This window comes from Morone saxatilis, unplaced genomic scaffold (assembly GCF_004916995.1).
Source record: "Morone saxatilis isolate NCDOM2014 unplaced genomic scaffold, NCSU_SB_2.0 Contig19, whole genome shotgun sequence".
NCBI lineage: Eukaryota > Metazoa > Chordata > Actinopteri > Moronidae > Morone > Morone saxatilis.
In genome coordinates, this window is record NW_023339751.1 from 2,027,463 (window position 1) to 2,052,903 (window position 25,441).

General features: G+C 42.8%; 2 protein-coding genes across 2 annotated transcripts; both read left to right on the forward strand.

Annotated features, from left to right (window-relative positions):
- Positions 1–7,770: 7,770 nt before the first annotated feature.
- calm2a (calmodulin 2a (phosphorylase kinase, delta)) lies at positions 7,771–12,114 on the forward strand. Its single transcript, XM_035663346.1, has 6 exons — positions 7,771–7,897; positions 8,899–8,929; positions 10,153–10,296; positions 10,394–10,500; positions 10,584–10,719; positions 10,812–12,114. The coding sequence occupies exons 1-6, from the start codon at positions 7,895–7,897 to the stop codon at positions 10,838–10,840; spliced, it is 450 nt and encodes a 149-aa protein (XP_035519239.1). The 5' UTR covers positions 7,771–7,894; the 3' UTR covers positions 10,841–12,114.
- On the forward strand, positions 11,027–20,712 carry stpg4 (sperm-tail PG-rich repeat containing 4). Its single transcript, XM_035663764.1, has 10 exons — positions 11,027–11,092; positions 12,582–12,647; positions 12,812–12,869; positions 14,106–14,170; positions 14,398–14,454; positions 15,133–15,387; positions 15,904–15,968; positions 16,224–16,269; positions 19,419–19,523; positions 19,997–20,712. Exons 1-10 carry the CDS (start codon positions 11,027–11,029, stop codon positions 20,102–20,104), a joined length of 891 nt encoding a protein of 296 aa, XP_035519657.1. The 3' UTR covers positions 20,105–20,712.
- Positions 20,713–25,441: the final 4,729 nt, after the last annotated feature.

Consider the following 25,441-nt stretch of genomic DNA (forward strand, 5'->3'; position numbering starts at 1 on the left):
AACATTGCAGATAGTAACGTTATTCTAAATATGATTGTTTATTTTCCAGCACTCAGTCTAGTGTTAACTAACTGCAGTTCCCTTAACGGCCACTGGTGTCACTAACAGTTTTCTGAAAGATATTTGCAGCATCTTTAAAGCGAGACTTGCAGCGATTCTTGTGTACTCCTGCTTTCTAAATTGGCTTCATATGGTTTTTCTTCCAGCCTCCCCCACTTGTTGCCAGACTACATTCAGGAGCAGTACAACCCTCCGCCCTTCAACTACTCCGACCCTGCCCTGCACTACATGACCCACAGCAGCCCCCGGATCATAGACAACATCACACCCAGGCAGCGCCTCAGATAGCACATACTAAACAACCACATGCACAGGCTTACAAACACAGCAGTTTGGGAGCCGCTGTATAAGCAAAGTTTTATATCGACAAGATGAATGACTCTTATTTATATTGTAACAAACAAGTAATTAAACCTGAGTGACTTTTAAAGTCAATTAGCGATGGACCTGCCGAGTTGGAACTGGAAGATTTTTTTCGCCTGGACGACAGTTTACAGTCAGAGTCTGACCCAGCAGAACTCGACCACCTCTTGGCTGGAGACGGCGATGAAAAGTAAACCACTGCAGTGGTCTTTGGCTTCCAGCTGATACCAGGCCAACAGCCTCTGTGATAGCAACATTAGCAGAATACCTGGCATCAGGCTCCTGCCCTCTGCTCACAATTATATTCCGGTATCAAGGTTGTTATGCTTCTAGTCTAAAATGTGCACATAATCATCAAAACACTGTTGATTCAATTATGTGTTATTATTGCGAAAAGCATTGATCTCACTTTTAGAATTATGCTCTAAATTATTGTTCAGTGCTGGATCGTGTCCCAGTTAATTTAACACTGCAGCTGTCTTATGTAAAGCTTGACTGTCAGACAACGATGTGTAAATGTAATGTGGATCATTAAAACATCAGCAGAATTGTACTTTGTGGTGATATTATTTCAAGAGCAAAGCAAATTGGATATTTGTGCTGTAACAAATATGCTGCTTTACTCGTGGGCAAACACATTGGGATTGTGATTTTAGTTTCACAAGAAGATCCGGGTTTATATTGATAAAGTGTCCTTGAGCAAGACAGTCGATTCATACCAACTCTAGGGATTTTCACCGTAGCTCACCCTGACCTCTGACCTCCCACAGGATACGTGTCCAGCTGAAGCTGCTGTAAAAGGACTCAATAGCTTAAAATAATCATTTTCAAATCTTATTCTTGGCAGGGTGGAAAATCCACCTCACACTCTGAAATCACAACTCTCTCCTACTGTATTGTAATCAGGTTTTCCATTGACAGTCAGTGGAGTATTGATCACCTTCTACGAATACGAATACATGGCCATCAAAGTGGAGGTTGACAATACTGACATGCCAATATTGGATTTTAAACCAGAGATCTTTCAATATAATCAGTGGTGGAGTCATTACACGCTCTGTTAAATAAAGTAATCTGTGCAAAAATACTCCATTACAAAGTCTTACATTTAAAACCTACATATAAGTATTATCAGCAAAATGTACTTAAAGTACTTATAATGCATTATATTACTGGCTCTTTATTACTGATGCAATTAACAAAAATTAATCCTCCAAAATAATTCATTCATTCAGTCATTCATTTAAATAAATTCAACTCAAAAATAACTTTATTAACTCAGTTGTTTTGAGTGACCTTAAATGTGTGCAGTATTTAAATTAAAGGCAATATAATTTCAGTTTGTTCCACTGACTCATTTTCTTCAAGTAGACTTCATTGGGACCATTTTGATAATCAATCAAACATTTGTATAAAGAAAATGAATTTAAGTTACTTTATTCAGATAAATTCTGTTTTATTACATTTTAAATACGTTTGGAGGAATGTGTTGAGTGTAACTTTAACTTTTATTAATTAACTGAATGGAATTAGTTTAATTCAATAATTTAATTTACCCAAGTTACCTTAACAATAAATATTTGAGTTACTTCTACTCAAATCAAATATCTTTAATGCTTAAATTGTTAAAACTTAAATAATTTAAGGTTTCAGGTTTTACAGTGTTAACATAAATATGTATACTATATATACATAATCAGGATTTAATCCATCAGATATAGTTACTTTTAACGACTCTACAGGATTTAAAGGACAGGAGTTGCATGTATGTGAGAATTTGTACCACAAGAGTGTTTTTAAGGTTATTATAATTATTATTTTATCTTTTTTTGGTTTCCTGTATCGTAGAAGGGCCACAAAATCTATCTTTTTAAGACTTTATTTTAGTTTATATTGTGCTCATATCCCTAAATGAAGTTGTGTTTTATGTAACAGCCTCAAACTAGTATTCCAGCAGAGGATTACCCCCTAAAACAGGTTAATCCAGCCTTTCTGTTGGGGATTTTAAGCTATAATAATGAATCATACCTTATAAGATAACTCTGGAGGCAATTTCATCTTCAACACGTAGTGGTAGAAAAATTATGTCTGCCCAAAATATGCATTTATTGATTTAAAAAACACCTACAAAGGCTGCATGTGCTGAAAGAGTGATATAAAGACAAGGTTGTGAATACAAAAGAGACATAACAGGACAAAGACGAGCTCTGACCCACACACTAAGCTTTCCAGTTCCTAATTCCCTCCCGCTTTCCACCTGTTATTACCTCCCTGTGCCCTCATGTGTGCAGGTGACGTAGCAACACTCACGCACATATAGCAAATGTCAAAATTGGCTACAACAATAATCAATGTTTACAAAGTAAAATCTACAGAGTAACAAGTAACTGTAGCAAATAAATGTAATGGAATAAAGATCCACATGTCTTTATTTGAGTAAAAGAAGTAACACCACATTGTAATTGCGTGTAAAAATATTACATTACAAGCAAATTGTCCTGTATTTTAAATTCTAAAACATTGACTCAATGTGCATTTATTAATTATTAATGATGCATGAACAAGTAAGCAGCATTTTAATGGTGTAGTTTGTAGAGTTGATGCTAATTTAAAGTACTCAATATCCTGATGCATAGTTTAATGCAGCTTTTACCTTGAGGAACCACTTTTCTATCATTTACTACTAATTAGTTTTTATTCAATTCTCTGTCTGTATTGTGTTGTTTTTTATTCTTAACATTCATACAGATTGAATAGGCTTAATTTTTAACTAATTCAGTGTTTTCTTCTCCCTGATGCCTGTTCTATTAGCTCTATGTTACTGCAGATATACTGCGATATTGGCCTACTGTGTACATTTTTAAAGTTTTCCTACACGCCTTGAAACCAAGAAGGCCTTGCGACCCCCTGAGAAGCTTTAACGACCATTGGCTTAATCTATACAATAATATATGTACTGCTTATACGTTTTGTACCTATTTGCACCTGCAAAGCCAACTAGTAGCTGTGGCTGTGCATACATGAAATGCATAAAGTAGCATTGAAATACTGAAGTAAAGTACAACTGTTTCAAAACTGTACTTGACTTGTTCATGCTCTTTATCTCCAGTAATTAACATTCCTTTTTACCACATCATTCCACTTCTACTGTTTCTCCACCTCCCTGCAACTTCCTCTCCAGCCACCAGGTGTCACAGCTGAGTCTTCCACACAAGGCAGATCAATCCCATTTGTTTCTATGAGTAAGTAAAAAACGCAGCACTCTCACATCCCCCGAACACACACACACACACACACACACATGCACAGACGACTAGACACCTGCTCTGCAGCCTTCATATGGAAGTGGCCACAGCATGCGGTGGGGCTTGCTGCCCCCTGCAGAATGAGATCATCTGAAGGGGGCGCGGAGCGAGGCAGCCCTGCAGGTCCCTGCCACTGCAGAGACAGACCTGGCCTACGCTACAGGCAGGGTCAAGGACAGGGCGCTGCTAAAGCACTCTGTCACTTCCTTCCTTATTGTGGTTATACGCACTAAAGTACTCATGCACACAAATACCCCTGCATAACCTCTGCAGTGGCTCTCGTTCCCACTGGTTTCAGTTTCCACAGGATTGATTGAGAGCGTAAACTGAGATTACGCCACATACAGCTACATGCAGGATTTGTAGAGGAAACTTCTGGAAAGCATAAAAATCCAAAGCAAGTAGAGCTCCTGACACCTGTTATAGACAGAAAGCAGAGCTAACAGTGAACAGCAGCCACTGAGGATGAAATCACCTTGGCGAGGGAGCTTTGTAGTGCCACACTTCTGGAAGGTTCCAAGTGTTTCATGTGCTGCTGAAGTCTGCAGTGTTTGAACTCCAGCTCCACACTGACTGCAGCAGACAACCTGGAGGCACGCCAGCGAGGGAAAGAGGGAGGAAGGGAGAGAGGGAACAGAGTTAGATAGAGTCAGAGAAAAGAAAGAGAGCGCGAGAGAGAGAGAGAGAGAGAGAGAGAGAGCGAGAGAGAGGACAGGAGGGAAATGAAAAGTGAGAGAGCGAAGATCAACAGCGGGGATTCTATTTGACAGCCAGTAAGTGGTTTTGTCCCTCAGATCCCCTCAAATAAAACAACTGACATGTGCAGGTTTAGAGACGCTTGATGATCCAGCGCCAGGCCCAACAAACAGAAACACGTTAGGAGGAGGGGGTAGAAAACTAAGTGCATGCTTAACACTATATCCATTTCATCACAACATGATTGAAATAGGCAGGGAATAGCAGGCCCGACCAAATCCTCTTATCCGATTTGAGGCCATTAATCATTGCTGCCTCATGATGTAATTTTGGAAAACATGTCATTTCTCAGTAACAGGTAGGCCAGGATGCCGATGGGATTGGCTCATGTGCAGCTAGCCTGTTGTTGGACCGTAATGCCCTTATTGCATGGCTGTAAAACCCACCATGCTTCCTGGAAGCGGTTGCTGTAAAGGCTGTTAACTTTGCCCACTGACTGGACCACAACCTTTGGCCGGGAGACATTACTGGTATTCAGGAGTTCTCATCAGGAGTTGCTCTGACGTGCAAAATTCCTTCTATAGATCATGAAAGATACATGCGCACGTGGACACATGCCATATTTACCATCAGTGCATGTATACAGGAGCATCTGCATAGAGGCACAAAGGCTAATCTACCATATACACACGCGTGCAGAGTTTCGATCACACTCCAAAGCAAACAGATGTGGGGCCTACATGAGCGCAGACATGCACAATGTAAAAGGTCTTTTCACTATAATAGTAGCTTGACATCCATGACGCACAAACAACTGCCATTCTCTCCCATGAAAGGTGATCCGCTCCCTTGGCATGGAACCAGCAGGTGCATTACAAAGCCTCATTTATTAATAATGGCGTCCGCGTCTTTCAGTTACACAGGTAAACATCTTCTCATATTTGTCACCGGGCGCTTTATCCCTCAAAGTCCTCACATGCCACTTAGGGTACACAAATTAGCATCTTCTTTAAGCTTTTTGCTTGAAAGCGGCTTTATTTTAGAACATGATTGCGCAATACCACCCCACCGCGCGGCGCTGCTACCACATACTGTATCTCACGTGCCGGGTGCCAACTCGCCCCCGTTGCCAAAAATTGAACCGACCCACATGGTAGGTTTTTGTGAAAAGGGAACAATGCTAACTGCTATCAGCGGGAGTGATGTTACAGGCCACAGGGAGGTGACATTAATGAAGATGGAGGGGGTGACTTCAGCCCTGCTCTCTGCTGAACTAAAGCGACCTTTGACCCCCTTTTATGGCATGTAAATGAAAGCTGCCGATTTATATTAAAAAAAAACTTTCCGGGTTGGGCTGTGTGTCTGATAAGAACTCTTTATGTGAGGCGGTTACATATTCACAGAGCTGATAAGACGAGGGGAATATGAATAGCAGTGGTTTGAGCTCATGCAGACACACGCGGATAAATCAGAGTAAAAAAAAATAATAATAGAGTTAACATAACACCTGACATCTATAATGCACAAAAAAAACACTGTAACACATACTGTATTGTGCTCCACGCTCTTTGGCTTACATCACGGAGATTGGTTTCAGGTTTTATAGACCGTTAAGTCATGTCTCCTGGGTTCCAATATTCCCCATCCATATTAACCTCCAACCTAAAATCACCTTTGACCTAGAGCAGCTCCTCTGGGAGCTCGGGCTCATCGAGGGGCGTATCATCAACCGACGGAAACAGCTGATTCTGCAGATTGGATAAAGTGCGGCTATACAAATTGGGGCGGGAGGACAAAGTGGAAAGCTATTCGGATTTTGAAATATTTATGACCCGGCAGTAAACCATTGTCTCTGAACAACGGATCCACTGGAGCGACTCACCATAGATGTTCCATAATAACGTCTAGAACGTGTGAATGCCACAAATTAGCATCCTAAACTCATTTTATGTTATATTTAGAGTGGAATAAAAAATTCACACACCTCCACATACAGTCGTTCACACATGCTCCCAGTTTATTTAGTTCTTGTGACGGGGCCTTTGTGCCGTCACCTTTGGAATTACATAATCTGCATGGTGACAAAAAAAAAACCCTGTAGCAGAAAAACAGATTTAAATGAAAAGAATCCAATGTGCTCCAGATTAGGTAGGTTGGGTTGGCTGGGCTGATTCTAAAGCTGCTCAGCAAATCACATGGCACAGGCAACATCACCTCTGTGCAGATGGAAGTGGGAACCACTTTGGATCCTCGCTCCTTTTACACAATCCCTGCTCTCTTACTTAACCGTGTGCCATCCGTGTCTAATAATAAGAGAGGCGGTTGAACTGGGAGGAAGGGGCGCTGTTTTTGGGACATTCTAGTACATTCGGTGAGCGGTTCTTCAAATCCTTCTCCTAACACATCCCCCTAGTCCGGCCCTCCTCCACACAGCATCTCCCGTGGGATCAGGCCACAGACAGGTGGTCACTGGGAGACAGGAGAGGCAGTCAGGCATAAGCAATCAGGGCTATCAGATACTCCCATCCACACCAGCGGCACAATTAGACCTGAGAATCCACAGTCATCTGACAAGCAACGCCCGCCACAGTCACATATCACACATCTGAGTGTGCACGCATGCACAAAAACTATTACAAACTATTACAACCCCAAAACACTTGACAGCCCCTGACACCGCATCTCATTATGCATAACATCTAAAAGTGATGAAGACGAGCAGACGGGAGGAACTTTTACTCACACAGCTGAACCCTATCACAGCCTGTGGTAACCTTGTAACAGCAATTAAAACAAGCATCAACATGCAACATGCAACAAAAACTGCAGCAGGAGGAAATAAACTCATGTGAGCACAAACTGGGTCAGTAATACCCCAGTTACAAGTTACAAACTGTGCTCCTGGTAGCTAATTACTTATCAAAACTATCTTAGTGGGTCTCCCTGAAGATGATGCCCATATGTATACACACTATGCAACAAGCTTGTCTGACTGGGATGTCTATGGACAAGATGCAGCGGCAGCGCAGACCATGGGAGTGACGCATTGCAGGTACAAACACACCAATCAGAGAGCGCGATTTCTTTCAGCTACGTCTTGTGCCCCATCGCAGAGTAGCAGAAAGTATTCATACGCCGTCATGTAGACCCTCGGCTACACGCAATGTAATTGAAATTGTCGACGTTAAAACATTCCCAGCGGTCGTACGCGGGTGTTGCGGGCGTTTTTTCTAATTTATCGCGTTGTTAATCGGTTATACAAATGCGGTTTGAGTTAATTTGGTAACTGAGGAAAAGGGAAGTCGGCGGATTGATACTGAAAAGAGGAGGAGTTTAGGATAGCCGTTAAAGGCGAGTCCAGTTGCCTCTTCCTCAGTGTGTTCATAGAGATTGTCAGTCCGCTGAGGCTTCGTGTTGGCTTTGGTTTGTTACGGATTTTGTCGTGAACCAGCCGCTACATCTACATCCAAATGGTAAGAGAGAGAGAGAAAAAAAAAAACCTGCCTTATATTTTACCTATTTAGTGTAGAATCGGTTCACAGCACATTAGCAGCTGCAATCTGTTTTTTTTTTAAACACGCAAAATGAATGTGAAAAATACGTAACGTCGCCAGTAGCTGAGTTGTCTCCTGACTGTGTGCTGTAACGAACCGCGCCGATTAATAAGACAGCTTGCTAGTTGCTAGGTAATGCTAGCTCGATAGACGGAGCTAACGGTAGCTAGCTAACTTTAGCGCTTCCCTAGCTACCGTTTACCGCCAATTCGGAAACCCATTCATTGTCTATTGCGAAGTTTTGCGTCATCGAACGTTCGAACTCGGACCGTTCGAATTCGGATTCGGGCCGTTTCGAACTCGGAACGTTCGACCCGCACGTGTAGATACATTGTTTCCGCGTTCTGCCGGAGTTCGGTGAGACGTTAGCTAACCGGAGCGTTAGAATGCCTCCGTTTCGCGCGGATGTAACAGTCACAGCGGCTGTTACAGTTACAGTAGCCTCCAGAGTTACTGTCAGCGGGGGAAAGAAGTGTTTGCGGCATTTTAAATAAATGGGCGGCCCTAGCGTTGAGGCCAACCGTAAATAATTCGGATGGCCATTAAACGGGGCAGCACACTAAATCTAAACATTGAAATCTTAATATGCACAAGCAAGAGCTGAAGGGTTTAAAAAAAAGGTGAAATATGTGACTAAACAGCGTTATAATGAGGTTCTGTAGTGCTGCAGAGACTCCCTGGCCTACAAATCTTTATCTAAAGATGTAAGAAAACATGTATGTTTGGTACTGACCCCCCCCCCCCCAAAAATTATTGTTTGTGATGAAAAACGTATAATTCTCGCAATAATGGTGAGTCATATCGCAGTATCTGTTAAAAGAGTCGTAATATGTTTTTGCCCTGTTGACAGCCCTGCTATTAAAGTTGTTAAATTTTTGCTGCTTGGCCTGATATTAATGACTCAATCTTGTATTTCACAGGCTGACCAGCTTACAGAAGAGCAGATTGCCGGTAAGACATGGCTGCATTGATCTACTACTGTCCTCATATCCTGCAGAGTGGCCTGCGTTATGGATCCTTGCAGTGGATTTATACTTTTGCCTTTTAAGGCATTCCACAGGGCAGCCTACAGGTCATAAAACAGGAATGAATGAAACGGCTGTTGCTCGCTGCCTCTGGAGTGCACAAGGACTCCTCCATGGAAAACTTTGCATTTTCATGGTTGCCATGTAATAAATGATGTAATCTAGAAGGGCTGTTTTCTGCTCAGGTGTTGGCAGGCACCTCTCTACACGCTGTGTCCTTTGCCCTGGGTGTGTTCTCCTTAGATGGAATGCTTTAAGAACGACCGCAAGAGCCAACTTGGACTGACATGAGACTCAGACGTTATGTTGGCTCATGCAGGAGGTGTGGCTGAGGCTGTGAGCTCAGGGACGCTCGCTGTGTGCAGTTGTCTGAAATGTGGCAGTCGTGGTTTCCTCGAGAATTCAGCTTAGCTCTCCTCTTTCACAATATGCTTAACATTCTCTTGTATTTCATGGTATCAGCAGTTAGTGGCTGAAGCCCTGCTTGATAAACATCTGTCATGCTGATGTGTGCCATTTTCCTACACTGTCAGTTTGTACAGAGTAAAGTGTTCTGTTGACTTGGGAGGAAATGAACAGGAAGTGTGGGCAGTGTGGCTTTAATGGCCTGTACCAGAGGAGTGCTGCTGCTGCAGACAGCAGAAGGGTGTTGCCCTGTGTGTTTGACCCTGCAAACGGCAGGGCAGGTTGGAGTTGTTCTGACGCTGACAAGCTGCTGCATGCCACTACACGCTGCCCAATGGCCTCATCACACTTGATGAGTGTGTCACGGTTGCTCGTCCCTCACGGCTGCACCAACCCACACAGCCTGTGATTGGCTGCTGCTGTAGCCTCGCTGCCCTTCTGCCCGGTCTCGTGGCCGCTGTCCTTGTTTAGCCAAAAACGACTGCAGTTGGGACTCCAAACAGAAGGGCTCATCAGCCTGCTGTCGCTAGTTTCTGAGTGAAACATGAGTGATGTAATGCCCTTTTAAGTCTGGAGCTAATTCAGGGTTTAGGTCGGGTGATTGGCAGACTGAGCGTAAGATGAAGGGTTTGCTGTGCAAGGTGGGCTGACAGCCCCTCAGTGATCTACAGCTGCTGCATATCCAACTACAGGTGTGACCTCTCGCCTTACTAAAGAAGCCAATGTCTTATTTTCTGCAACCAGAGTTCAAGGAGGCGTTTTCGCTCTTTGACAAGGATGGAGATGGCACCATCACCACCAAAGAGCTGGGCACAGTGATGCGCTCTCTGGGCCAGAATCCCACAGAGGCAGAGCTGCAGGACATGATCAATGAAGTGGACGCTGATGGTGAGAACTCGCTCCGGCCTCTGAACCTGCTGAACCTCACTGTGCAGACTGTGGCGCTGCATGGGAAACTCCTCATAATGCCTGTTTTTGTCTCCAGGAAATGGAACGATAGACTTCCCAGAGTTCCTGACCATGATGGCCAGAAAGATGAAGGACACAGACAGCGAGGAGGAGATCAGAGAAGCATTCCGCGTCTTTGACAAGGTAAACGCCGTCTGCGCTCTCACACACGTGCGTATGTAAAGCAGTTGTTGGTGCATTTGCTTACTGACTGATGCTCTTTGCAGGATGGTAATGGATACATCAGTGCTGCTGAGCTGCGCCACGTGATGACAAACCTCGGGGAGAAGCTGACCGACGAGGAAGTGGACGAGATGATCAGAGAAGCAGACATCGACGGAGACGGACAGGTCAACTATGAAGGTTGGTACACGTGGTGGTTTTTCTGTCCACATTGGGTCTGCGTGGGTCACTCCTCGGATACTGAGTCGCAACATCTTCTCTCTTCCCTGCAGAGTTCGTACAAATGATGACGGCGAAGTGAAGGCCTTGTACAGATTTCGTATATAAATAATTTGCCTTTTTTTCTTTGTGTAATTTATCTGTAAAATCTTAATAGCCCCCCTTCGTCCCTGCCCCTTCTGCTGTCCAAAGGAACTGCATGTAAACTGCATAGGCTCTTGTCCCCATGTCCCTTTCTTTTGCTGTCATGGTGTTTTGGAGTGACGAAATGGTCATACAACCAGATGCCTGTGGAGGCCCCTGGGAGCCGGAGAACTTCGAATCTTCCCGTCTTGTGTGCTCGGGGCCCCTCCACGCATGGCGACATTGGAAACCTGTCGGCTCGTTGTCACTTGGCAACACTGTTGGCATGGAAACAATGTAGAGGAGTTTTAACTCTGCATGGACTACGGACAAAGTATATATGGGAATCTCTCAGCATTGCACTACTGCAAAAAAATGACACGGGTGTATCTCCTAGGTACTCGTACAAACTCTTTTTGTATCTGCTGTTCTATATACCAGAAAACGACTAATCTTAACCATGCTTTTTAATGTTTTACTCACTACTTTTAATTTTCTTTCTTTTAGTTTCTCTTTTTTTTTTTTTTTTTTTTTTTTAAATGACCGCTGGTCATGCCTCAAATAATCCATTCCAAGTTGTATATTTTTGTTTTCCAATAAAATTTACAATCTACCCGGATTTGAAAATTGTCTTGTTTTCTCAGTTCTAATGGATCCTTGAGTTTGTATACCCTGTAATAATTCCCATTTTTGTATTGAGGACAGGATGCTCCGTTTTTGATAGGACTTTTTTTTTTTTTTCCTCCTTGTTGCTTAGAATACATATGAAATGTTTACCATTTTAAATTTGAAGTATCCCCTGTTAATTCCCAAAAGCACTGAGGAGCATCAGCCAATGCCTCTTAATGTTCAGATAAGCTCAGATCAAACCTGTATTGTCATTAAAATAAAAGCACTGAGTGGGATCAAAGGCTTCTATTTTGAAGTGCACGCGATGGTACTCAACATTGGATTAGCCTTGTACTGTCCAGCTCCCCTACTGACTACATAGGCCACATGTTGTCTGCTGCTGTTGGCACAGCACCATGTAGAAGCTGCCTCATGTCTTATTTGGCGTTTGCCCCCTAATGACGAGGTGCAGGTGATGAGCGTACATCAGAAACCATGGTGTAAATAGAGGTGTACCTGTTGTTGTTTTGTTAATTTCTGATTATTGAGTTTGTTACAGTAGCTTGCAGAGATACTAAGTTTGTTTTGATGAATGACAAAATAAAGCTCTATTGTGGACCTCTGTTCTGCCTCCTGTGAGTTTTATGGGCCCTTGATCCTATGCAGTGGTCGGGCTAACACTTTTATGATGCTAAACTAGAACAAAAATAATAAATATTGTTTTATGAAGTCATGTGATGTGGTTATGACTGTTGGCAGTAGTAAGGCCTGTTCAGTCATACACATATAAGGTAACCTGTCCTACACAAAGAATGACTTATAGTACCCCCTGATTGGATGTTCCTCAGTCTTTCAGTGTGTAGTTAAACGTGAGTGCATTATCTCTTTCCCAGTCTGAACAAACTCAGTTCCAAGACGTAGAACAGACAGGAACACCACGACCAACAGCAACTTCAGGTGTGAATTGATGACACAAGTGGCTCTCATCTTGTCAACACCAATTATCACAAGACATTTTAAAAACTCGCAGTTGAAGTGTCTTCAGTCTACTTATAAAAAACTGTTAATTACACGGCACATGTAAACTCTAGTGCCGGCCCTCCTCTTCCTCCATACAGGGCCGTACCATCAGGTACTGCGATGAAGACGAGGGAGACGTACAGCACATAATAACCTCAGACAACAGCTCCTTTGTCTGTCTGTTTTCTCTCTCTCTCTCTGTGTGTGTGTGTGTGTGTCTCGTCATGTGCTCACAGGTCACATGAGACTTCCTCAACAAGCGGTGTAAACTTGGCTCCTTTGAACTATGTGTTCCATGTAGCTTAGCAACGAGGCCCGAATGTGGAGCTTTTGCTCCCAGAGCGAGGTGTTCACTTCAGGTGATGGTCTTTAGTTCGGTCCTACTGAGAGTGTGTGTGTGTGTGTGTGTGTGTTTGTGTGTGACATCACTCCTCAGCCTCGTATGCCACAGGAGGTAAGACACTTCAAACTTCACGCACAAATAAGAGGGTTAGTTGGAAAGATTTTTTCAGGGTGAGCATCACATTTTGTTTCTCAACTGCCTGATTTGAAGAGCCCACTCTTCCTAAGTACACACAACTACACTCATGTCGAGTACCAAGTAGAAGCTGAATGGTGAGAATTGTGTTTTATGTCGTCTTGTTTCATTAACATCGGTCAAAGGAGAGAAAAAATGTAGTATAATAGAAATATTCCACATTTTACTGCATCCAAAAACTTTATATATCACCAGTGTTAGGCAGTTACTATTACTAGTAGTAATATTACTTTCCCCAGTAACTAGTAGTGTAATTTATTACCAATACATTTCAGTATATTTATTTGTGTTATCGTGGAGGAAAGTAGTTTAACCAAGCCTATTAAGTCTGTATGATTGTTAAAAATGATTTATGTAATTGTATAAAAAAGTTACATAAACACTAAAACAGTACTGTTTTCTCATCTCTTGTGCTTGGTCATTGATTTATTAGACTATTAACTTTACATTCAGAGGTTGCGAGGCCTTCTTGATTTTAAGGTGTGTAGGAAAACTTTAAAAAAATGTACACAGTAAGCGTATATCATCATCCTGCAATGAAAAAATACACAGTTATAACAACCAAAGAGCTAACAGAATAAGCATCAGGGAGAAGAAAACTGAATTGAATGTTAAAAAAGTTTACACAAACGTCCTTCACTTATTGACAGTTGTTCTCTACTGTGACTGTTATGCATTGAATATAATCTGAAATAGTCAACGTCTACCTGAAGGTAAAAGTTCACATTCTCTGTACGGTGGGTGACATTTGGAGGAATGAGACATGTATTCCTGTTTTTTGTTTTGTACTGGAACTCAATGTCAGCCTTTTAATCTATATATTCTAATCAATACCACAGTATCCCTCCAAATATCACACGACGGTGGCTGATGGCAGTGAGGACTAAGTGCAGCATTGTACAGTACATACGGGTGCTGGCTTGCCATTGTGTCTTTACTCTCAGTCGAACTGGTCGGTGAGTCTAAATTTAGCCCTCCACCAGGGCCAGCTTGTTGAAAAATTGATCGATAGTGGAGTCGCTGCTATAGTAACAGTCGCAGTTTTAATGGCGGTCAGGTGTCACCGGATCTCCAGTCAAGCAGATAGAGAACGACAGTGAGTGCGGCGCAGTGTACCGCCAGGTGGAAAAACCAAGCCGTCTCTAAAGTCACTGACATGTCCAGGGGTGGTAATAGAACAGATAAGGTAAGGCTCTTTAAAGCCCCTCATGACTCTGTGTGCTTGATGAGGACTGGTAAAGCATGGGATGATACATGTGGAGACACATCAACACATTGTTGGCATAGCAGTGTCCTCATAGCAGTAACTATCTGCTGTGTCTCGGCTTGTCTCCTGTTCTTATCTGCAGGGTGATGACAAGGTGGACCTGTGTGGCCGGGGGAGCTGGTGGCTGGGAACACTGAAAGTAGGTGTCGTACTGCAGTGTGGTGTCTACAGGAGGAGAGGCTGCTACGTTGGCTGCTGTGGCCTAAAATGCTCCCCACTGCCATTAATAGTGGCTCAGTATTAGCTCGTGTAGATATACTCGGTTTTCAGTTAATGGCTTTTATTGCATTGGAATATCCCATTGTCTGTGTCTGCCAGAAGTACATTTATACACCACAGTGAGTCCAGAAGTGCATTACAGTGCATTCATGGCAATGATGCATAGAACTAATTAATTATCAGTTAATGTGATCCCAGACTCAGTTGTTAATCAGCTGCCTACTCTTTCTATGAATGAATCCTATACAGCTAACAATAGACTCACAGCTTCTGACACACTCAGAGTCAAGAGTTTTTAATAGTACCATAAACCAGATGCTTAAAAATAAATAAGCCTCAAGTTAAAAGCTTCTTCTTGCACTCTAAAAGGATTATGGGAAATAATATTTGACCAAGTCTCGCCACTGGTCTTTTAAGTAAGCTAACAGATAACTTTCTAGCTAATCTACGTTAATTGTTAGCTAGCGTTTTGCTCTGTGACTGAATTAAGAACCCTGGAAGGGTGAATTGTATTTGGCTAGGTATTAAAATTTTAATTTCAAAATAATACGAAGAGTTTAACTCCTCCCCTAACTTCTCTCCTCTCACCTTCTTCCAGGCCACACCCAACCCAGGTCTCTATCACATCCGCGACTTCATCGAAGAGGCTGAACTGAACCCGGTGAGGAAGACCTACGGGTTCAAAGGGGTGGGCAGAAAAGCCCAAACTCTGGGCGTATGTAACGGGGATCTGCTTCTACCTGGCGCTTATAACTACACCGACTCCATCCAGGAAGTCCTGAAGCGCCAGGCGTCCTACTCTTTCAAAAACTGTCCACGGCCCGACATCGCCACCCTGGGCACCAGGGACAAGGTGGGGCTCAGACATGGTTTTACTGATTGTGTCAATTGACTACAAAGTAAAGGAGTGCTTTAGCTTAGCATTTAGCGATGGCTTCCCGTCACTCTAGGTGTCAAATGTTTAGCTATTCCTCTGCCTCCTCTAGCTATAATACACATAATGTGTATTTTCTGTGCTGGGTGAAAGGCTAGAAGCTACCACGCAAGCTGAATCGTTAGCTACTATAGCCGATGTAGCTCTTCTTTTTAGATTTAGTGCAAATCCCCCTCTCTGCGGCCGAGTTGGGTTGTGAACTTTTGGTTATCATTACCACACAGTTGTTGAATTATAATAATTTGAATAATTTCAACTTGACCTACATTTCATTTTCAATCGTTTAAAGTGGCGTTATAAAATCGATTGTAGAATATTTGTAGACAACGATGCACCTGCAGCGGACTAACTGAAGTAATGTTAGAGATGTAACGCACAGCGGGCTCGCAGTGATAATGTCATGAACATTTAAACACTTCTTTATCTTTATTCCAGCACTTAACCACTTCACCCTGCGACTACAATGTGACAGCAAAACCAGTGGAGAAGATTCCCTGCAAGTAAGCACTCGACAAACAGCCTCTCTTTAACTCTCAGATCATCAATCATCCCTTCATCCTCCTCACGCAACTTCCCTCTCTCATCTCCTCACAGCACAAAAATGGAGGAGCAATCACCAACCTGCTCTCTCAATTTCTTTGCCTGTGATCATGCACGTCCTTTCTTCCCTCACCCTTCTCCCCCCTCACTGTTCTCTCTCTCTCTTTTTGACCGCCACTCCTCCCTCCCTCCCTCTCTCTTCTCTCTTCTTGCAGCCATGTGATGTTTCGGTCCACCGTGCAGCGGATCAGCTTTCCACCTGTAAGTATCCAGTCACCAAAACTAGTTATTAGGACCTTTCAGTCTTTCCATTGCCCACAAAAAGGCTTCATTACAAAACACTTTCAATAGGTTTTGGTTACAAGCTATGACCTAATGTGCATCTGCTATGTGCTGTACAGAAGCTGGTTATGACAAGGGTCAAAGAAAACTGATCCCACAGGGTGTCTGATTGTATCATTTGCCCCATTTGGGGGCCTGTTATGGCACTGTGCTAGCTGACCAGTCAGCTTTGGTTCATATTGCAGCCTTAGCCGTGTGTCCATGCTGGTAGCTGATGGATATTTGAGCCGTGCTGGCAGCTGCTGAGTGTTGACAGAGAAGGAAAGGCGCAAAGAAATCCCGAGGGTGTTATTACTGTAGAGTTGGGAGCAGTTTTCTGCTGTTAGTGGTGTCACAGCGACTCTTAAGACAAGTATATTGTCAAAGGTTAAGCAGCTACACAAATCCCGCAGTGAAGTTAACTGAAAGCGCAATTCATTCAGACAGCTGACCTGACGGAGGTGGACAGACGTTAGCGGTTCAAAATTGAAGCGTCTTAATGGTTTAGTCTTGGTCCATCCTTAGATGGGAGACTTTCTGCTTTCCTCCCGTGAGCTGAAGATGTTTACGAACACAATACAAAAGATGATTTGACTTAATTTCTCCGTCCTGGGGCCACAGTGTGTCCTAGATTTACATGTTGTGCTTTTGTTTGTTGCAAATATCGACTGCACATGCTGCTCGCTAGAGCAACAAACCCTCCCTCGAAATTCAAACCTGAAAGTAAATCCCAGACATTTTCATATGAATACACGTCCTCCTCTGCATTGCTAAAGCACAGAAGTGGTTCAATCTTTAATTACTGCTTGAAAACTTGATTGAAAAACCAGCTTTCTTTCAGTTTCTACTACTACTTCTACTGTTGGTCTTTGGTCTGTCAGTTGGTGCACCACTGTTGTCCAAACTGAAATATCTTAACAACTACTGGATGAATTGCTATAAATTTTGCACCGACATTCATGTCCCCCAGTGGATTGATCCTAATGACTTTAGTGATCCCATGATCCTCTACCACCTGCATGAAGGTTGATATTTGCGTTTTTAAGCCTGTGTTGTGGCCAAATTAATGCTACAGTGAGAGGAAAAGACACATGAATGGATTTTTATATTTTATTAAGGTGTTTAAGTAATGAATTGAAAACTATAATTATTTGTTTGGCAAGAATGAGTAACAGAAAACAAAACAGTGTAAGGTTACTGTAATAAATAGATAATAAAAATATGCAGAGGTACCTAGGTATATTTTCTGACAGCCTGATGTAGTCTAGGCTAGATCTGAAATAAATAATTTAACATTAAAGCAAACAGACTGTGGCCTGAAACCACAAAATAAGACAGAGAGAGAAACTAATAACTAAATAAATAAATACATACAATACACACACTCTCTCTTTGATGTACACAAATACTATTTAGGCAGGTACCAGGTTAGGCAAATTGTGAAAATCAATAATATCTCATATTAATGTTATAATTTTCCAGTTGATTTAACGCATGAAATATCTCCAGATCAAAAACGGGTCAAAGTTTTAAAGTTTCAGACGTTTAGTCCATGTGCCAGTTACCTACGCCACACAGGAGAGCGTTGCTAACGTGCTGTGCCACAGCAGGAAAGTAGGCCAGGTGCTTTTGGCTCAAACACACACATACACTCGTGTTGAGAGAGTTTCACTACTGTCCGTTGGCTCCCGTGAAATACACCTGCATTAGCACCTCTGGGAGCATCAGGCAAGCGCGCGGGCGCCCAGCGAGGCCAGTTGCTGAGGATCAAGTTAACTGGCAACTGGGATCAAATGGCATGTAATGGTAGCAGCCGTCCCTCGAGGAGCAGGGGTGAGAGGAAGAGACACCTTCCTGACTCCCTCTGTCAGAATCAGAGAGCAGCTGAAAATGAAAGGCTGGTCCTGTGTTCAGGGACAGGGAGACAGTTTTATGTCTGAGGAGGAGGGGGTGATTCTATTTCTGCATGGCACGCCGCTGGTGATGACCAGTATGTGTGTTAGTGGGTAAGAGGAAAGGAGAAGTGAAAGGCAAGGAGAGAGACTGACTTTTGACAGAGCCAAACCCTAAACACAGACCACGTAGGTGGAAAGAAACCACAACACAACCAGAGACCAGCAAAGGCCTCAAAGACAGGAGTCAGATGATGTGTCATAGGTCTTAAAAATATTGGCATGGGATCTAAAATAGATCTGGTAGTATATTGTTAGCGCATCCTTCAGATGACTTGAGTATCAGCATGGTAGAACAATAGGTTTCCATGAGTTTATGGGTCCAAGGGAGACATAATTAATCCCTCATTTGGCTCTAAAAATGTCAGAGGTCATGATGCACAGTGCACGCCTACGCCATCACGGTTTGTTTGCACTCATGTTGGGTGTACTCTGTCAGCTGGTTATGTTTTGATACTTAGAGGGAAAACCAGACAATATTCTCTCCATAAAATATGATACAGTTTCACCCAAATCACGGATAAAGTTGTGTGTTTGTACAGTAATCAGTGATTACGGTAGCTAGATATGCGGTTAGCTAGCTAGCTAACTAGAAAACTTTGCTCTGTGTCGTTACAAATTGAAGACTGACGGGTGAATGTCAGTATATTATTGGTTGAATACTGCAACATATTGAGGGTCAGGTGTATCATGTTCAGATAAAGTTACAGGGACTACAATCCCAATGGTTTTAACCCGCTGCGTTACCAAACCAGATCCAACTAGAAGGGCAAGTTTAACTCTCAGTGGTAACAAAAGTGAAAATATGTGAAGTGAAATGTATCCGCCCTGTGGTTTGGATCAGCTCCAAAACATTATAGGTTGTTCCTTCACCCATGCTACACCCTTCCATTAAATGTCAGGGATATTGGGACAGTAGTTTTTCCTTCTGACAGACAAACAAGCACCAAAAACATGAAATCGTTGGTGGAGGTAATAAACGAGCTACTTGCTACAAACAAAAAGCTATTTTTTACTGACATTTTCAATAACAGCGCTGAACAAGTAAATGCAGAAGAAAAGCTACTTGTGCTCAACTCGGTCTACAGCTTGATCATAAATCGATTAATCAATAGCTTTTCACTCTGTCCACCTTAGAAGGAGGGACCTGCTCCATGCCACTATAATCCACAGACCAGACCAGCGAAGGGCATCACTTCCTGCTTCAAATCCAAGTTGCCACGGCTCCACTATGTGCACTCAGTGAGTCCAGTACTTGAGCTACATCTCTGTCACCTTGTCCGTGTATCATTAGTAGTTGTAGGTTTATATTGGTTCAGCTGCTTTATGGCATTTAAATAGTAATTATTAGTGTCTCGCTGTTCAGATAGCTACAGCACAGGTACCACACAGAAACTTGGGTGTGGTTTCGCTTTACAGAGATCATTTATGAGTATAAGATCATTGGAACATCACCATTACATAACAGGATGCAATAAAAACACACTTTACTGTACACAGATAAGAATATAGAGGACAGACAACCAGAGATATCCAATGACTTCAGCACTTAGGAATTTATTCTGTAAACACGTTACAACATAGGCTATAAGAGAGAGTTTTTTTGTATTTTACTGTGTGTGTGTGTGTGTGTGTGTGTGTGTGTGTACGACAGAAGACCCCGGGACCAGGTTTTTTTGTATTTTACTGTGTGTGTGTGTGTGTGTGTACGACAGAAGACCCCGGGACCAGGGGCCTATGAACCTTGCTGGAAGTTGGGCGACCGTCTGAACGCAGAGGCCGTTGACCCATCATTTAGCCTCTTCTTCCGCAACACTCTGTAGTTTGGACTTTATTTCCCACAATGCCTTCATCACACCAACCATCTCCTCGCACTCATCAGCTTACTGGCACATCACACACACACACACACACACACACACAATGACAACTCCTACCTGATTAATGGAATAAAAGTAAGCTCATGAAGAGAAATTAAAAAAGTCTCTTATTACTTGGACCATTGTTTATATCTGCATGCCAGTGGGGCATTTTGTGGTCTGCCAGGGACATAATAAGCCACATTCGTTGGGCTCAGATTGCTTTAGTGATGCCGGCCAGGGAAGCAGAATGATCTTATCTGCAACAAAGGGTACTTCATTCCACTTAACTACATGTTCCCGGTATTGCTCTCTCCCTACATCTCTCCAGCTCCTCTTTCCCTCTCTGTCGGCAGTCAGGCTGCTTCGCCTTCCTACTATCTCTGCCCCGCGATGCACTCAGGAGGAGGAATGCTGCTCAGCCATGCGTCACATGCACATAGCTTAGTGTGGCATGCTGCACCCTCAGATAACACATTCAAGCATTAGGGGCCAAGGCAGTGGCACACAATAAAACAGCTATTCTTATCGCTACCTACTCCGCATTACTCTTTCTTTTTTCGACGAACCAAACAAACACGGTCAATAATGTTCGGGCCACGGAGAGCAGCAGCGATAGGAATCAACGGCGGCGGTGTGCGTTTCAGCGCAACAGGGGATAGATAGGGAAATAAAAACAAACAAAAGTTTATTTATTTATCCAGAGAAGGGTTTTTGCTGAGCATGCATGCACTCTGTCAGCACTGCTTCATATTCATAGAGTTAACACACACTGTTAGACGGTTGTTGAGGGAGTGGAGAGTTATATTCATCCATCCTGCCCACCCGAGCTCTGTACTCTGATCCGAGGATGAAAATATGAACAGAAATAATCAAAGCCTGCTTTCTTAAGCTTTATTTTAGTGTTGTATTGATTTTAGAGTGTGAATAATCACCCATAGCAACAAACACAGCAAAATGCCATTAACAAACAATAATGTAGCTGCTCCACTGACAGAAAATGACTTTAATGGGAGATCTGAACATATTTTTGAAATCATTTGGATGCAGCCACTCAACTAGAGTCTCTATAATCTGCTAAGTCTCTTCCCAAGTCATCATCAATGGAGCAGCTTGCTGTATAGCCCCATCTGTGACCTGTTTTCCAGTAACATAATGCCTCTTCTTCTCAGCTGGATGTACGTTAAAGGTGTACTCATCAATATTTTGATACTAATGGATTAGATGACTTTGTGTAATGTGAAAGCTGTGATTGAACTTCAGATAATTATCAATTATTAATTATCTCTATGGAGTATTTTAGTCTCAGCGCTCTCATCAGCCTTGTTTCAAGCTGCAACAGGAATTCTGTATTTTAAATGAAAAAAAGCACAGAAATGAAACTCCACATGAACGCTAATCTTTCTCTTCTGTGTCTGGTGGATGCCAACTCAGCATTTCCTACACGTCCTGGAAAACCTGGATATTTAGAGACTAGTTTTCCAGTCATGGAAACACCTGGATAACCATTAAAATGACCAAATATCCTGGACATATTCTATGTTGCCCTGGAAAATTTTAATTGTATTTAAGCCCCTCACTCAGATCACCTATGTAAAGGTTTAAGAAATCTGCAGTAAACTGTAGTCAAATCACGGGAGATAGAAAGTGAGCTAAACACTTTAAACACCTGTAATGAACCTGCATCACTTCATTGGGAGTACGGCATCATTAAAAAAGGAGGAATAACACTGGGAAACGTGTGTAAACTAGGCCTATTAGTAAATTATTTGAATACAAGTGCTGCCATGGATTGTCAAGAAAAGTCCTGCTAGTTGCTACCTAGCATATATAGCAGGCCGTAACAGTGGACTTCATATAGTGAAGAAGTGACAAAGAAGTCTATGTTTTTAGTGAAATTCCTGCACGGTTTGTGGAAATTCTGGATTTAGATGCTGGTTTCACCCATTTTGCACTAACTAGACATCTGAGAGATCACAAAAAGATCTTTGGAGATGCAACCTGCTGGTAGATAAAAGGTACCTTTCTTAATCCAAGGTTTCAGATTGGAAAAAACTTGTGACCGAATCAACAGAGCGATGAGCTGACAGGTGAGTTTGTAGCTTTAGCAAAGAGTTGTTCATATCCACATAACATACCTCAAACCACGTCCACTGGTGGGTCAGCATTCCTAAACCTTGGAGGGGGTTGTCTCTTACTGGAGGGCGCTTCAACAAGCTGAACATTGACATAAAACATGGGCTAGACTAAATGCAGAGGCTCATTTCAATAACAATTTGTTGAAACGTGTGTTACATAATGAGGCATTCAAATGACTTCTTAACACGTACTGACATCAGTGGAGTGTTTTGTTTGAGACCACAGTCAGTGGAACAGACCGTTATCGCTGCACATCTACTTTAATCCCCAGCACTCTGTTTTCCTTCAGTTGCCGACACTTAAGAGCTTGAAGAGGTTCAAGAGCCAGGCTCTTATTTCCCCCCGTCATTATTCTGGAGACAAAGGGAGCGCACACTTCCTCCTGGAGAGGAAGACAGTGTTATTAACATAAGGGGCTTTGCATGCACTGCTTGTGAGGAAGACGCAATGAGAGCAATGTGTGTGTGGTCAAGGCATCAAGCCACCCCCAGTAATCTCTGTCTCTTTCTCAACCCCCCAGCGCCCTTCCTCCTTTCTCATCTCAGTGATCTCCACAGTCCAGCACTGATCTCTGACATATGCCTCATACTGACGACTTAACACCCTCCATCTCCCACAGCCTGCCTCGACCACAGGCACGGCCGGGCACCCGCTCTTTCACTGTCAATCAAGCTCCCCCACCCACCACCCGCGACTCCCCGTAGACTTACATTGCTTCAAAGAATACGCTCGCAGCCGCGCAATGCAATGAATGCAACACGCAGGCATGCACTTGTGATCCTTCCCTTTTTTTAAAAAAAAACGCAGCTGCAAACGTGTGCACATGTATGCTAATTTCTCAAAGGTTGTACGGGCTAGTAGAGACATCAAAACTTCCTATTTAAAAACGTATAAAACCTCCACAGAGAGATGAAAGCTTGCATCCAAAGCTGCAGAGACTCTAGGATTGTAAGGCACTGCACAAACACCTACCACACACACATTATCTTTCATCTGCGGTTGCGTTTCCTGGCAAGAACAGTGATTTAAGATGTGCCGGCACAGTTGAATTATTACCATGTAAAGGTTATGAGAACATCTGGGTAGGTTGCAAACATCAACTTTCAGTTTTTTGGGAACGACTTTAATGAGATCCGGTCGGCCTCATCTGGGTCCAGATTAAATCTGTGTTTCTGGCAGTTTACAACGGGAGGTGACCCTGCTACTCAAGGACATCAAATTAACGGCTAACTCGGGGCAGCACGCTGAGAAAATGTGACCCTGCTGCAGAATGATGACGAAGGCAGAGCCGCTGGAATTTCCGAAGAATGCGAGGTTAACACAAAAATACCCATAATCCAATACTGGTGTGGGACAAATGCCATTATCAGTTGCTGAGTCGCAGCTAAAGGTCGCCAAACAAACAAACCCTCAAACAGAGAAGCCATTGTTTGCTCGCTGACATTGTGCTGAACTAAAATGGCCTCCCGGTGTCACAGAACCGGTCTGACTGAAGTCTCCCTTTCTCCCTCGCTGTATAACATGAGCACCTTGAGAAACTTCAGCCAGCGGTAACAGGGTCAAACAAAGAGGTGGCGGGTTCAAGAGGTGCTGCTCCCTTCATGTTCCCCCTCAAAGTCCGGGTCACATTCACTCTCATCACCACATCCCACACTGAGGGTGATGACTAGCCAGCTGAGGAATTTAGTGGGCAGTGTGACAACGCCAGTAGGGTTACCAGGTATCCTTTTACCCCCCTCAAGCCGCTGACAGACACATCGGAGCAACATTACGCTTCTATTAAATGACATTTAAAAGTTTAATCAGCTCCAATGGCCGACTGTTAGCGAACAAGGGGGTCATTGTTTAAGTGGGTAATGGTGCTGGCAGCGTCGCTGTGTGTGTGTGGAAGTCGACCAAGAGCGCCGGCGGCCACGATCAGGTGCGCTGGAGTGATTGATGGAAGAGAGCACACTGCCAGGCCCGAGCTGTCGTTCGTACTGTGCCGTTACTCGGCCCTGGTGCTTGACAATGTCAGCCTCATAAAAGAGCCTCAGAGCGTGTCCTGAAATGAGGCTGATGGTGGCAACAATGTGAGAATCATTCATATCATTAAACGCGGTCATCAGAGCTGCTCGTGGCTTTCACAGCAAAGGGACGCTTTGTTTCCGTGTGACCTTTTGCCCTTTTGTTATTCACAGCTTTATGATATTTTATACAGTGGTACAAAACCTTCCAAGGCATAGTTATTCACTTTGTTGTTAGAGTTAAAAGGTTGACACCACTCTGATGTATCTGAAGCTAAAGCCAGGAGACAGCTAGTTAGCTTAGCTCAAGAAATAATCTGGTACATAAACTCCCCCTCCAAACCTTTAACTTGTACATTTTACACAAACAGGATTTAACATGTTAATTAGAGAGCTTTTAATGTGCTGGCAGGTGTTTTTTAAAACTTTTTACGGTGAAAATGAAGCTACAGCCAGTAGCCAGTTAGCTTAAAGTGGAAATAATCCAGCACATAATCCACCTTTAAAACATGTTATTTGTACAGTTTGTGTATGAATTACACAAACAGGATATAACTTGTTAATTAGAGAGCTTTGGATGTTCTGGTAGGTTTTAATGAAATAACTTTTTATGGTGAAAAGAGCTTTAAGATTGACAGCTAGCTAGCTCATATCAATATATAGTGCGGGACATAGCCCCCCTCCAAACTATTAATTTGTACAGTTTTTGAACAAATTACACAAGCAGGACATAACATATTAATTAGAGAGCTTTGGATGTGCTGGTAGTAAACTTTTTATGGTGAAAAATTAAGCTAAAGCTAATCTGGTTATCTTAAAGTGGCACAAAGACTGGAGAAAGGGAAAGAGAAAGCTTGGCTCCTTATTAAGTTATAAATCTGTTTGTTTGATTTGTGGAAAAGCTAAAGTATTAAAACAACAAGTGTTTATGGAAGGTTAATTATCAGGCAGTGAATTCCACAAATAGTTATTTTTACTTTCCAGTTTTTGTACGTATTAGACAAATAATATATAATGTGTTCATTAGAGAGCTTTAGAAGTGCTGGTAGGCTATCTTTTCCACTAAGATAGATAACTGTCTGTAGCTTCATATTTAGCAGACATGATATCAATCTTCTCATCTAACTCAAGAAAGAAAATATGTAATTTCCCACAA

What these genes read in the sequence shown, in the direction of transcription:
- calm2a (XM_035663346.1), top strand. An exon ending in TACAGAAGAGCAGATTGCCG is followed by an intron (nt 8,930 to 10,152) that starts GTAAGACATGGC and finishes TTCTGCAACCAG; the next exon opens with AGTTCAAGGAGGCGTTTTCG. An exon ending in CAATGAAGTGGACGCTGATG is followed by an intron (nt 10,297 to 10,393) that starts GTGAGAACTCGC and finishes TTTTGTCTCCAG; the next exon opens with GAAATGGAACGATAGACTTC.
- stpg4 (XM_035663764.1), top strand. Translation starts at nt 11,027, where the DNA reads ATGGTCATACAACCAGATGCCTGTGGAGGCCCCTGGGAGCCGGAGAAC. An exon ending in GCGATGAAGACGAGGGAGAC is followed by an intron (nt 12,648 to 12,811) that starts GTACAGCACATA and finishes TGTTCCATGTAG; the next exon opens with CTTAGCAACGAGGCCCGAAT. An exon ending in GAGCGAGGTGTTCACTTCAG is followed by an intron (nt 12,870 to 14,105) that starts GTGATGGTCTTT and finishes AATGGCGGTCAG; the next exon opens with GTGTCACCGGATCTCCAGTC.